At 30.9% G+C, this 11446-nt stretch overlaps 2 protein-coding genes and 1 long non-coding RNA gene across 4 annotated transcripts; 1 reads left to right on the top strand and 2 right to left on the bottom strand.

The window, feature by feature from the left end:
• The first annotated feature begins 403 nt into the window (after positions 1-403).
• On the top strand, positions 404-10936 carry LOC123014153. Its single transcript, XR_006413304.1, has 3 exons — positions 404-483; positions 840-932; positions 10765-10936. It is a non-coding gene; the product is annotated as an uncharacterized LOC123014153 (long non-coding RNA).
• On the bottom strand, positions 2389-5719 carry LOC123014152 (choline transporter-like protein 1). The gene is made up of 14 exons (XM_044413087.1): positions 5506-5719; positions 5398-5445; positions 4744-4866; positions 4553-4695; positions 4459-4503; positions 4353-4404; positions 4241-4298; positions 4083-4191; positions 3787-4027; positions 3502-3734; positions 3224-3453; positions 3005-3171; positions 2869-2952; positions 2389-2812 (listed from the first exon to the last, which is right to left on the bottom strand). Exons 2-14 carry the CDS (start codon positions 5431-5433, stop codon positions 2675-2677), a joined length of 1659 nt encoding a protein of 552 aa, XP_044269022.1. The 5' UTR covers positions 5434-5445; positions 5506-5719; the 3' UTR covers positions 2389-2674.
• On the bottom strand, positions 6817-10301 carry LOC123014151 (choline transporter-like protein 1). 2 transcript variants are annotated; one of them, XM_044413085.1, is made up of 14 exons: positions 10105-10301; positions 9435-9491; positions 9250-9366; positions 9052-9206; positions 8920-9000; positions 8714-8804; positions 8599-8662; positions 8441-8549; positions 8158-8392; positions 7880-8112; positions 7573-7829; positions 7360-7526; positions 7221-7319; positions 6817-7168 (listed from the first exon to the last, which is right to left on the bottom strand). In XM_044413085.1, the coding sequence occupies exons 2-14, from the start codon at positions 9477-9479 to the stop codon at positions 6959-6961; spliced, it is 1863 nt and encodes a 620-aa protein (XP_044269020.1). In that variant the 5' UTR covers positions 9480-9491; positions 10105-10301; the 3' UTR covers positions 6817-6958. The 2 variants fall into 2 exon arrangements, with proteins under 2 accessions (XP_044269020.1, XP_044269021.1); XM_044413086.1 differs by having other exon boundaries at positions 7221-7313.
• Positions 10937-11446: the final 510 nt, after the last annotated feature.

The raw sequence follows: 11446 nt of genomic DNA, 5'->3' as shown, positions 1-11446 counted from the left end.
TATGTTTCTATATAATCTATTATCTCTGAGTGACGAAGTTGATAAAACAATTATTAGTATTGATTAGCATCATTCTGAAATGCCTGATACCATATAGAAGTAATTGTTAAAATGAACAAATTGTTCACGTTTTACGATGAAACACCAAATTATTGCTTTCTTCTGTTGTGGAAGTTGCTTTAGTTTAGCATATTAATCTTCAAATAGGAATCGTTATGTATATTTCTCTCATTAATAAAGTTATGAAGTTTTTTTTTCAAAATATTCCATCTTGAATTGATATTTGCTAAGATAAAAAATTCAACAATGTGTAGGATATGATTCATTATTATCATTATCATTACCTCTACAGATGAAATCACGTTGTAACTGTCTCTAGATTCAAATAATTTAGTGACAAACAGTCAGCTTCAAATGAATCATATCAAAATATTTTCTAACGTCAAATATTGTTTTCAATTTGATAGGAGTACTTTTTTATATGTATGTATATATTTACAAATTATTAAGTAAAATACTCATTTAGTGAAGCTACAAATTTATACTAAACCAAAATTAATTGTACATACTTTATTCACAATCAATTTACTAGAAACAGAGATATTTTATTATTTAAACAAAATATGATAGTAAATAAAATGACATACAAAACTTGGTGAGAATTTCATTACACCATTGGGCCTCCTCTATATACCTGAATCCTCGAGATAGTGAAATATTTCCTACCTCGGTTGTAATATACGATTAATTATTTTATAATTTTCATAATTACGTGTAGTTATTTGGTTAACAGCTTCATGAACGTAGTATAATTTTTTTTGATTACGTTTTCTTTACAGCATACCGGAAAGATCTCATCTACAGAAAGTTTGTTGCTGCCATCGAGTCCAGTATATCCGTGACCAACGATTCGATGTTTTAGTATTTATCAGGTAAAATTACTTTCTGCTAACAAATTACACTAGTTTACAAATAATGATTTGTTTAATATACCTTTAGTCAAATTATTATTTTTATGTTTATTTACCTCTAACTACACAAAAATAATTGTTAATTTTTTTTATCACGTCACAGTTTTTTGTTACGAATGATAATTTTCCACTTTCTGCACAAATGTCTCCGATTTAAAATTCATTTAAAATTCAAACTGTTGCTGAATTATTATAAAATTATCACCAGATAATGGGCCTAAATGGGTCTTAAAATACATTTTATCAAATTTGGATTAAAAACGTAGGCACCATGCGCTAGCGTTTTCATCAAGATCTGAAGGATTTTTGAAGATCGGCACAAAGGTTTTTGGGATGCAAATATGTTAGTAAATTACTGTTGGACTGTTATAAAGGAAATTGATCCAAAAAATTATAAAAAACTCATTTTAATTTGTTGTTTGGCGGTTCTTGTATTTTTGTTAACTACATACAGGGTGTGTCATAACCTCATAACTCGCGCCCCAGATAAAAATTTCAAGTAAGATAAGATACCAGAAACATATAAAAAATGTTTAAAAAATCATATCTGATAGGTAAATATTTTGACATTAATTTTTTGCCATTTGACATTTTTTTTGTGTCTATTTTTAGTGTCTATTTTTAATGACACTAATGATCTTGTATATTTTTTTTTATAATTATTTAGTAAAGGTACAAAACTTTAAACCCTCATAACTTCGAAATTTTTATAGATAAAATTTTTTTAACATTTTTTCCATGTTCCTGGTATCTTACCTTATATATTTTTCTATGGGGCGCGAGTTCTGGCGCACCCTGTATAGATAACTGCGAGATGACGAGATTGATTTAGTCTAGCTCTCGGTTTAGGTATGTACAATTATTATGGAGAATTACATATCCACTTATACATAGATAAAACAAATCTATAAAATGATAAATTATCAAACCCCTTTTTCGTCCTACACTTGATTTAAATTATTACTGAATCAGTTCTAAGTAAAGTAATGTTGACATTATTATTACATACTTAAAATTACATTGACTTTTGTTATTTTTTTTTAATATAACATTAATTTGTTTTTCAATTTCAAGCTCCTTGAGTTTTTCCCTCATCTACGTGCTTTGTTTTATTTTTTCTTTTAACAAAATCACCAATTTCTTTCACACAACTTATTTTGCCTTATTGTCTGTATTGATTTCCTTCAAAGTTTTCTTAAAAACCAGACCCTCATTGAGTGGAAAACAATGGGTCAATTTTTTTTCAAGATAAGCTAAGTAAAACCCATATAAAGGCGAAATGGCCCAGATAAAACTAGAAAACATTTCATGTGACAAACACATTCGCAGTCAAAAACCAAATTGTTAATTTCATAGAAATGATTTGAATTTTTTTTTTAATTAAGAGGAGGATAAGGGATGATAGTACAACAACCTATAAACAAAAAAATACATATTTTATTCCGGATTATACCCGTAAGAAGATATAGGCTTTCAGGTAAACGAGATGCTACTGTAAGTAGTATACCTACCTTAGCATATTACATTACAATTTTATTATACAAACGTTAATATATGACCAATATGTTTTAATACATATTAATATACATACATTAAAAATGTGTAGACTTATGGACACAACTGCAAAAAAATATAAACCTTGTGACGCTTTTATAAAAAAAATAATTTATAGTGAAGTGCTAAATATTAATATATTTATATAATTAATATTTTTCGCCATACAGTTTCTTCGAGTTTTCAACAAACTCCATAAGGCCTCTTGTCATGTAAAACGGTCTTGAAATTCCATCATTAATAACCGAATCTTCACAGAAACAAATAAATAGAGTATCTATTGTAATCTGAAATTATTTTCATATAGGTACTTTGTTTGTTTAAAATCTCGCTGAGTTGTTACCTGAACTACTCCAAAAATGATGGCAACAATTATCAAATTGACGATAAAACAAATCGGGGCATAAACAAATATCGATCCAGAACTCTATTAAACATAAAATGAAAATTTTTAATCAAATGCATGTACTCGTACTTACTGCAAACAGTGTACTGGATATTACCGATGTTACAATAGCTAACAGAAAAACAATTATTCCCAATACAAAATCTCCAACACAGTTAATTGCCATTACATTTTTTGCATTTTTAAATAGCAACTTGGTGGCCCTTTTTGCCGATCTAAGATAAGACTGTCCGTGGATGCCTGAAATATTATTTTGTTAGAAATTTCTAAAAGCTGATATAAATTGTCCTACTTGTTTCTATGTAAGCATTTTCCGAGAGAAATTGGAAGACGATATCAAGATAAGTACAGCACATCATACACAAGCATCTACAGCACGAATTTCTGCACAGAGGTTTAATAATCGCCTTCACGAAAGAAAATAAGAGCATAAGAAAAGATCCAAACGCCACAGTACCAAGATGGTATTTTAATGTGTTAGATAAACTTGTTAGAATTGGAGAACCCAAATACTCTTTGTTCCTAAAATCTCATTTGGTAGATTTCCTTTTAAGGAGTATTTATTGTTACCTGGTGAAAAACCAAGATGAAACACTTCCAGATATTACCATGAAATTAATTCCAGCAAAAAATCGTGTAACGTAGTTAAGCACAAGAAGATTAAAAACGAAGGTGAATATTGTTACTCCATTTAGTTCATAGCGGTAGGTTCCATCTTCCCATTTTACAAGTTGTCGGGAAGCAAGAATGTAAATAGAAGTGACTATGAAAAGCACTATTATGACAAACTGCACGATGGTCACCTTTAAAAATAAATAATGAAAAACAGTTTTATTCTGAAAAAAAAAAACCTACGATTACTGGTACAAACATCAACATTGGCATTGCAGCAAGAGCCTTAGTTGCTTCTTGGAACAAAAGTATTACCAATTTAACTTTCTTAAAAAGAACTGTAATAATTATTAGAAGTATTAAGGCAATGATTGTCCATATTGTTGCTATTGCGATTAGTGTTGTTTGCACGTCTAACCTTTCTCCGTTTCTATTGAACTTTTCGAAATTCAGGTTGTAATCTTTCACTGTAGCAACTCTGAACCTAGAATTATAACTCTGTGAAAAATATTCTTTTCATTTAAAACAATTCTACCAACCAGAGTAAGAATGTTATAGCAAGCAGCACTAGAATAGTAATAACTAAACAAGTCCAAACTACAATGGCGGGTGCGAATCTTAGAAGAACCAGTACTACAATACTCAAACCTAAAAAAATTATTTTGATTAAAATTCTAGTCTGGTATTATTTTCGAACTTATTGTGATCAAAACAGAAACTATGAATCTCCATACAATCGACCCTGTGTCGGCCTCCTAAAATAAAACCCTTTTGTATTATTTTAAAGAAAAAATGAATTTTTTACTTACCTCCACAACGTCATCAAATTGTGTTTCTTCCTCGATGCAAATTCCTGCGAAACTGGTTTWCAAAATAAATAAATGATCATTGTAACTAAGTGTTTATAAGTTTTACCTTTCTTTGGGACATTCATCAACACATCTGAGCTTATTTGAAAATCTGAAAATAAATCCATTGGTATCGATAAAATTTTAAGTGAAAAAATTACGGTTGCATGGAATAGTCTTTTCCAGAACAAGAGATTCCCTCAATTTTTTCGTTTTCATATCCACAAAAGTTGCCACAGTCATCATAACCGGAATCAAGGTGTCGTGAGTCTGATTTAATTAATGCATAGATAACAAAGGGAAGCTAAAATGATTTGTGATTAACAAATCGAGAAAAAAAACAACTACTTACTAAAAGAAGTACGCAGATGCCAAAAATTACAAATCCTTTTTTATCGGTAAGTGACCTGTTTTGAGGACGAGCTGGTATGTCCACATCGTCAAAAGACGTATTTAACTTTCGGAACCTAATGAGCTAAAATATGATAAACCAAAGTTTATAATGATTCAACCAATAAACGGACCAAAATATCCCAGATATTTAAAGACCACAAATTCTAATAAAATGTATTTTGGAAAATCAGAACCTAGCAGATAACAAAACAATTAAAAATAGTGCCAACTGTGATTTTACACTGGTAGGCTTGGTGTTATCTATTTTATTAAATACGTTTTGCATGTTTATGGCACGGGAATAAAAGCTTGTTAGCTAATTACGCAATGAAAACAAATTTTATGTCTTTATTTACAAAATATTTTCGTATGGTGTTATAATGAGCATATTTTGGTTGCAATTTAAAATTAATTAAGTAAGCGCTCATGAAATTATTAATAATTTAAATTATAGTTTAATGAAAAAACTGCAACTATGTATCAATTCTATGCTTCTCTGTTACACGATCAAAAAAGTCAAGGTTTCTAAAAGCGCCGCTGCGTAATTCACACACAAAATAATAGCAAGAATTCAGGAATTGAATTAAATTAGTTAATTAATTGACATACTGACCTCTTCTGGCTTCATAATACTGCTAGAGTTTCCCATCTTACTCTACACCTAAAAATACACCAAAACTGTTTTTATTTTTTTGGTCAAAAATTTCATGTTCTTRCTCACCAAAATTACTTTTGATGTAAAAATTATGCAAGCTCATATGTCTTAAGTTGATTCAATTTTGTATGTAAACAAGCGACATCCAGGTGCAGGAAAGCACAATAAATAATGAAAAACACAAATGCACTACGAGTTATGCAACAGWCGCCAATACCACTACTCTTTGAAATTTGAGGCTGGCATATTTAGATCGTCGAAGGTCACATCGCGAATGAATTCGGAATAATAAGTTGGGAGCTACTCGCTTGAAAAATTGCTWGACTTGAGTTAGGGAGTGGTAGTTAATGCTTTAGATAATCAGGTCACCGGAGCTTTTGCCCCAGGATGCACGCTAGGACTTGAAAATAAAAAGCTTAATTCTGTCTTAATTAAGACTTTGGCACGATGATCAAGCTTGACTAGCTATATAAAAAACACTGATTGATAAATTCAGTCACTAGTAATACGTCGGGAAATTTGTCATTACATCCCGTGGTCAGAAAAAAATTATGAAGCATTACAGGCCCATCAAATGTCAAAACTCAATTTGTTAGCAACTATGCATCAACTTTTACAAAGAAAACATAATTATATTTAATTATTTAAAAAAATGTGACTGTGAATAAAATAAAAGGGAAATATATATTTTCCTCCAAGTTGTCCAGGAGTCACTTTCCTCCAGTGTAATTCAAATTATTTTTCCTATGATCCAGCAAGAAAACTTCCAAATCAACAATTTATATCCCAGTTTTACCATAAATCTAGCAGCATGTGGGAGATAAAATTTTACCTCACTGGGAAATAATTAGGGTGGAAAATTTACGTTCTGTTAAGATCGTAAAAAATAATGTAAGTATGTTTATTATCTATTGAAAAAATAAAGTAACGCTTGACCCAAGAGTTAAGCACAATTAAAGCAACAATAACAAAACCCTAATGAGCCTACCGACTACCTACCTGACGGTCAAAGTAATGCCAAAGTCTTTCTTATTAGTACATGTATTCACGAATAAAATAGGTCAATAAAGTTAGGAGGAGAAAAATCAATTTCTTCTTGATTCAGAATGCCATCTCTGAATTATTTTTAAAAGTTTAACTGAAAATAATTTGGAACTGTGAAAGAAAACCTTATACAAAATTAATGGACTGTAAAAAAAACTTGGAAAATTATTTTTCCAACAGAAATAAATAGAGTCAAAGTGCAAAATAACTCTCATAACTTCGAAATTTTTATAGATAGAATTTTTTTAACATTTTTTCTGGCGCACTCTGTTTAACTGTATCTGCCCTATTAGCAATGTTATTTGTAGTTCAGAAAAAAACAAGACAAGCAAATGCACTCTAAAATGTATTTATATAGAAAAGTTGTTAAAATATAGTCAATTTTTTTCTTCTAAAATAGATAGTTACATACAAATATGTGCGTATTAAAAAATAGAAACCACACACAACTGTGCACAAAATCACAATCACATAATTAAATTTTCTTTTCAACTGAATCACTTATTGATGGAACTTTTTCTTGCCACGCTTGGCTTCCTCTTTGTCTGCAATCATGCGATTCTAAAACTTTTTTGGAATTTTCAACAAACTCCATTAGGCCTCGCGACATGTAGTAAGGTTTAGTAATGCCATCATTGTGTTCACAGTCTTCACAGAAACAGAGAAATATCGTATCAATTGCCATCTACAAGAAATTTTAAACAAAAATTGACCAGAAATAATTTTCGCAAACTTACTTCATAGACTGTCATAAAACAATGAGCAACAAAATAGGCAAAAAGGCCAGCTAGGGTTAACGGAACCCACATGTGCTGTAACCCTTCTTTGTGCTGTAACTAATTTGTTATTGTCATAATTAATGTGGAAGAGTCAAACCTGTAGCATTTTTGTTCCGATTAACACAGTTGCAGCAACTACAAGGACTTTTCCTAAGAAGAGCACAAAATCTCCAACTGAATTTATTGCTGTTACTCGAAGAACATTTGCCACAAGGAGTTTAAATGCTTGTCGGCCTGCTTGGCAAAAACTGTAACCATACATAGCTACAAAAAATTAATTATTAGGGACTTTATGCTTGAATTTTTTTACCAATTTCAATATACGCATTTCGGCTCATGTATTTCAAAATTTTTTCGAAGCAGTACAAACAACACTGACAACATTTTAAAAGACAATCAATGAATTTTCCTCTATGACTGTGAAGATACTTCTCAGCAAATTTTAAAATTACTCGAATAAACTGAACTATAGCGATAAGGAAAGAACCCAACGCTACTGAACCAAGATGGTACCTGACCAAATTGTACCCACTTTTGAGAATTGGAGTACCAAGCTCACATTTGTTTCTACAATAAAACCAATAATTTTGAATAACATAGGAAATTTAAAAACGTACCGTGTAAAGTACCAATCGGAAACAGTACCAGCTATTACCATATGTTGGCAACCTATCACAAACTGGCACATCCATAGCATAGCCAACACATTGTACCATCTGGTAATTTTCATCCATTTATCTTTCTCGTAATAGTAAACATGGGGTTGCTTTTCAGTGAGGTATCCCGAACTTTCAATCCACAAACAAAAATAAAACCAAAGACCGATCACCACAGCAAGCGATAGAAAAGTCTAAAAATTTCTTTTAGGAAATTGTCTCAAAGTGTTACTATTTACTAGAATGGGTTGTAGAAGAAGAAAAGGCACTGCTGCCACTGCTTTTCCTGCTTCTTTGAACAACTGCACAACCAATTCGATTCTTTTTCGCATTACAATTATAACCAGCAACACAATCACGGTAATCACACTGGCAATTATCGCAAATGCTAGATAAGTACCAGTTTTTCGAAAGTCAACGTCAGAAATCATATTTTCCGGAAGATTTGAGTTTCTGGATTGGTCCCATAAAATCCTGAAATATTTTGATTTCCAAATGCTATAATTTAATTTGTAGTTTTACCACAAAATTATTGTGGCAATACAGCAGGCCAGTACCACACCTATTAGTACCACCCAAACCACTATTCCCACCACGTATCGAAACAAAAACAAAATCAAAATCGAAAATGCTGCAAGAATTGGAATTGAAAAAACTAGAAAAAATCATTTATAGCATACCTAAAGCAATAAGGCAAAGATATAAAAATTCTAGCCAACATAAATGAAAGTCTTCAGAAACTTCCTAAAATGGATAATAAGTGAATTTAAAATTTTGATACAACTGCTACAATACTTGGAAGAAATTTTTTATTCCAGTTTTTGAAAAAAACGTATTGACCACTTTAGTACTTTTAATAGGAACACATCTAGTGAAGAACTTTCGGCTAAAAAACAGAAATCGATAATTTTGTCTGGAATAAGTAGCACAAGTTAATTTTTGATAGTCTGCGTGCACCAATACTGCATTCAAATTCAATTATTGATGAAAGTTAAACTTACTATCCAACATAATCGTTACAGTCTGAAACACATTTCCTTTCAATAACTGAGGAATCATTCCTTCTTATTATAATATGGTAACTAAAAAATATTGCTCAAATGGATTATAGTTAAGTCATTTATGTCACATACGGTTTGGACAAAGTGGAAGATTCTTGACAGACTTCATCCCTTATTTCCCCGTGATTAATCACATTGTACCTTCCACAGACGTTTCCACAATTATCATAGCCGTTAATAATTCGGAAAATATCACCATTGCAAATGCAGTAACCCAAAAAACACAACTAAAAATCTTCCAAATGAAAATTTTATAACACCAAGTTTTACCAAAACAGTCAAAAATACAGATAGAAAAATCAGGAAACACACATCGGTGGTAGACCGTCGTTTAGTTTTAAAATCATCACTGGCTTCTGATTCCGATCGTTGAAATTTTTCAGAGAACTGAAAAATCATAACATTTTGTTAGACCGTTCAATGTTGTCAGTTTTTAATGAAATTAACCATCTTACCTCCTGTGGCTGAATTTTTTCCCCTGTGCTAAGTTTTGCCCCCATCTTACCTGAAAGCTTTTGGGAAAATTAAAAAACGAAGTAGTCTGCGTCAAAAAATGTTGTTGATTTAGATAGCGGTTTAACATCCTTTTTTGTTTTTGTTTAACTGATACCAAAATCTTGCTTTCGTGCTTTATCACAGCTGCACCCACCATTTATTAATTTAAACATGGTTTCATGTCGTATATGATGGGTTCCGGTTGTTCTTTTTTTTAATTGACCTAATTTTTTCATAATTTATTAGGATGTGGTGAGCAAACATGATTTTTTTTTGGGTTTTGATTCTTCAAGTCTACATAATACAAAATAAAGTAAACTGTGTTCAAAATAATTTCTCCTTTGATTTCTTTTGTACTTTTATTATACCACTTTACTACATATTTTTTCTAAATTAATCCACTTTTAACAAAGAAAACAAAAACGGAAAATAAGATCCTACTTTTTGGTTAAAAGTTGATACAAAAATTGAAAAATATTTGTGGAACAACTGATTTAAAATGCACTTTTTCTTCGTTTCTGTCTGCACTTAATTCTTAAATACTTTGTTGAGAAAATAAACATGCAAAACATGCGTAATGCAAACATTTTCCTGTCTAAATAAACAATACAAAAACTTTTAACTACTTACAAAGTGTTCGCTCGAGAGYTTCCAGAGAGGATCATTTGTAATTCTTTGCAATTTACAAGTGCATTGTGATATAATCCACCATTACAAACCACTCAAGCAATTTAAATTGTTCCTCAGCGGTCATCACCTAAACTTAGACTAAATAAAGTCCATTTTGTATTTAAACTCGCTTTATTAACTTTCACTGTCACCCTCGAATTTCCCCCGCAACAATGTTACAAGTGAGACAATTACTTGCGTGCTATGTAAACAAGTTGGGGTTGTAACCAAGACAACACCTTGACCCTAGCCCACATCCATCAGGTGTCCCCCTTTTGGAATTATCTATGTTTTCATCAATTTTTACATAATAATAACATGCATGTCACTATTCAATCAACGATTGATTTTTTAATGGAAAGCTTTGTGAAGAGTGGCCTCAAATAATTAAACGTGACCCAATTTCAAAAGGTTTATTATTACAAAAATAAATAAAATACAAACTCAAATCTTTTCTTAGTTTAATTGATATGTAAATAATTATTTTTGCTAAATTGACAAAATTAAACATTTGTACTTTTATTTGAACTTGCATTAGCGGAAGTAATATTCTTGCTCTTTCTGTCTTCTCTATTTCTTTCTTTACTTTAATGAAACAATTAACTGAGTGCTTTATTTCAGGAGTCAACGACGAGCCACTGTCGGGGAAAAAAATACTTTCTTCCCTTTCTAAGCAACTACTATGTCTAACACCAAAACAGAACCTGTGGCTTTGYGATAGAATTATTTCCAAGGGAGTAAAGTTTTTTTCCTCTAAAACTTCTTTGTTTGAAGTTTAAAAACAATTTCTTGTGTGACATTTAAGTGTTTAATTCTGGATAATGAAATTACCTTTTAAAACAATTTACTTGGTTAGTTATTATGGCAATAGTATATTATGTTATTAAGAGTAAAAGTGATAGTTTATGTGACGAAGGTGAACGTAGTGAGGCAATTAATTCATCTGAGCCACATAAACTCACTTTTACTTCGAATAACATATACTATTTTATCCGCAAACGTATATATTCAGATTGAAAGTAGAGGACAACACTATAATTACCAAGTAATTAAATAAAGTAATCAGGACGCCTTGCAAGTAATGAAATCATAACGCTTATAAGCAAATATCACGCGTCAGTATCAAAATTTGTGTTGAGATTTTCGAAAGTGTTTATTAATTTAACTAGTGCAGTTAGTAGTACGAAATGTCAAATGCTGATGATCTACAATGTACCTACCATTCTAAAAATTGCTGAAGCAGCAAAAAAAAACATTGGTAAATGTCAATAATGCCATGATAAAAGTAAAAACGCTTAGGCGC

Source organism: Tribolium madens, unplaced genomic scaffold, assembly GCF_015345945.1.
Source record: "Tribolium madens isolate multiple individuals breed KSU strain unplaced genomic scaffold, Tmad_KSU_1.1 Scaffold_97;HRSCAF=244;Tcas5.2_LG3a, whole genome shotgun sequence".
Lineage (NCBI taxonomy): Eukaryota > Metazoa > Arthropoda > Insecta > Coleoptera > Tenebrionidae > Tribolium > Tribolium madens.
This window is presented reverse-complemented; position numbering and strand designations above follow the sequence as displayed.

Coding starts and splice junctions, on each gene's coding strand:
- LOC123014152 (XM_044413087.1), bottom strand. CDS start 5,433: ATGGGAAACTCTAGCAGTATTATGAAGCCAGAAGAG. Junction 4,028..4,082: donor GCTATAACATTCTTACTCTG/GTTGGTAGAATT, acceptor TTATAATTCTAG/GTTCAGAGTTGCTACAGTGA. Junction 3,172..3,223: donor AAATGCTTACATAGAAACAA/GTAGGACAATTT, acceptor ATAATATTTCAG/GCATCCACGGACAGTCTTAT.
- LOC123014151 (XM_044413085.1), bottom strand. CDS start 9,479: ATGGGGGCAAAACTTAGCACAGGGGAAAAAATTCAGCCACAGGAG. Junction 8,113..8,157: donor TTCTTCTACAACCCATTCTA/GTAAATAGTAAC, acceptor AGAAATTTTTAG/ACTTTTCTATCGCTTGCTGT. Junction 7,320..7,359: donor TCGGAACAAAAATGCTACAG/GTTTGACTCTTC, acceptor ATAACAAATTAG/TTACAGCACAAAGAAGGGTT.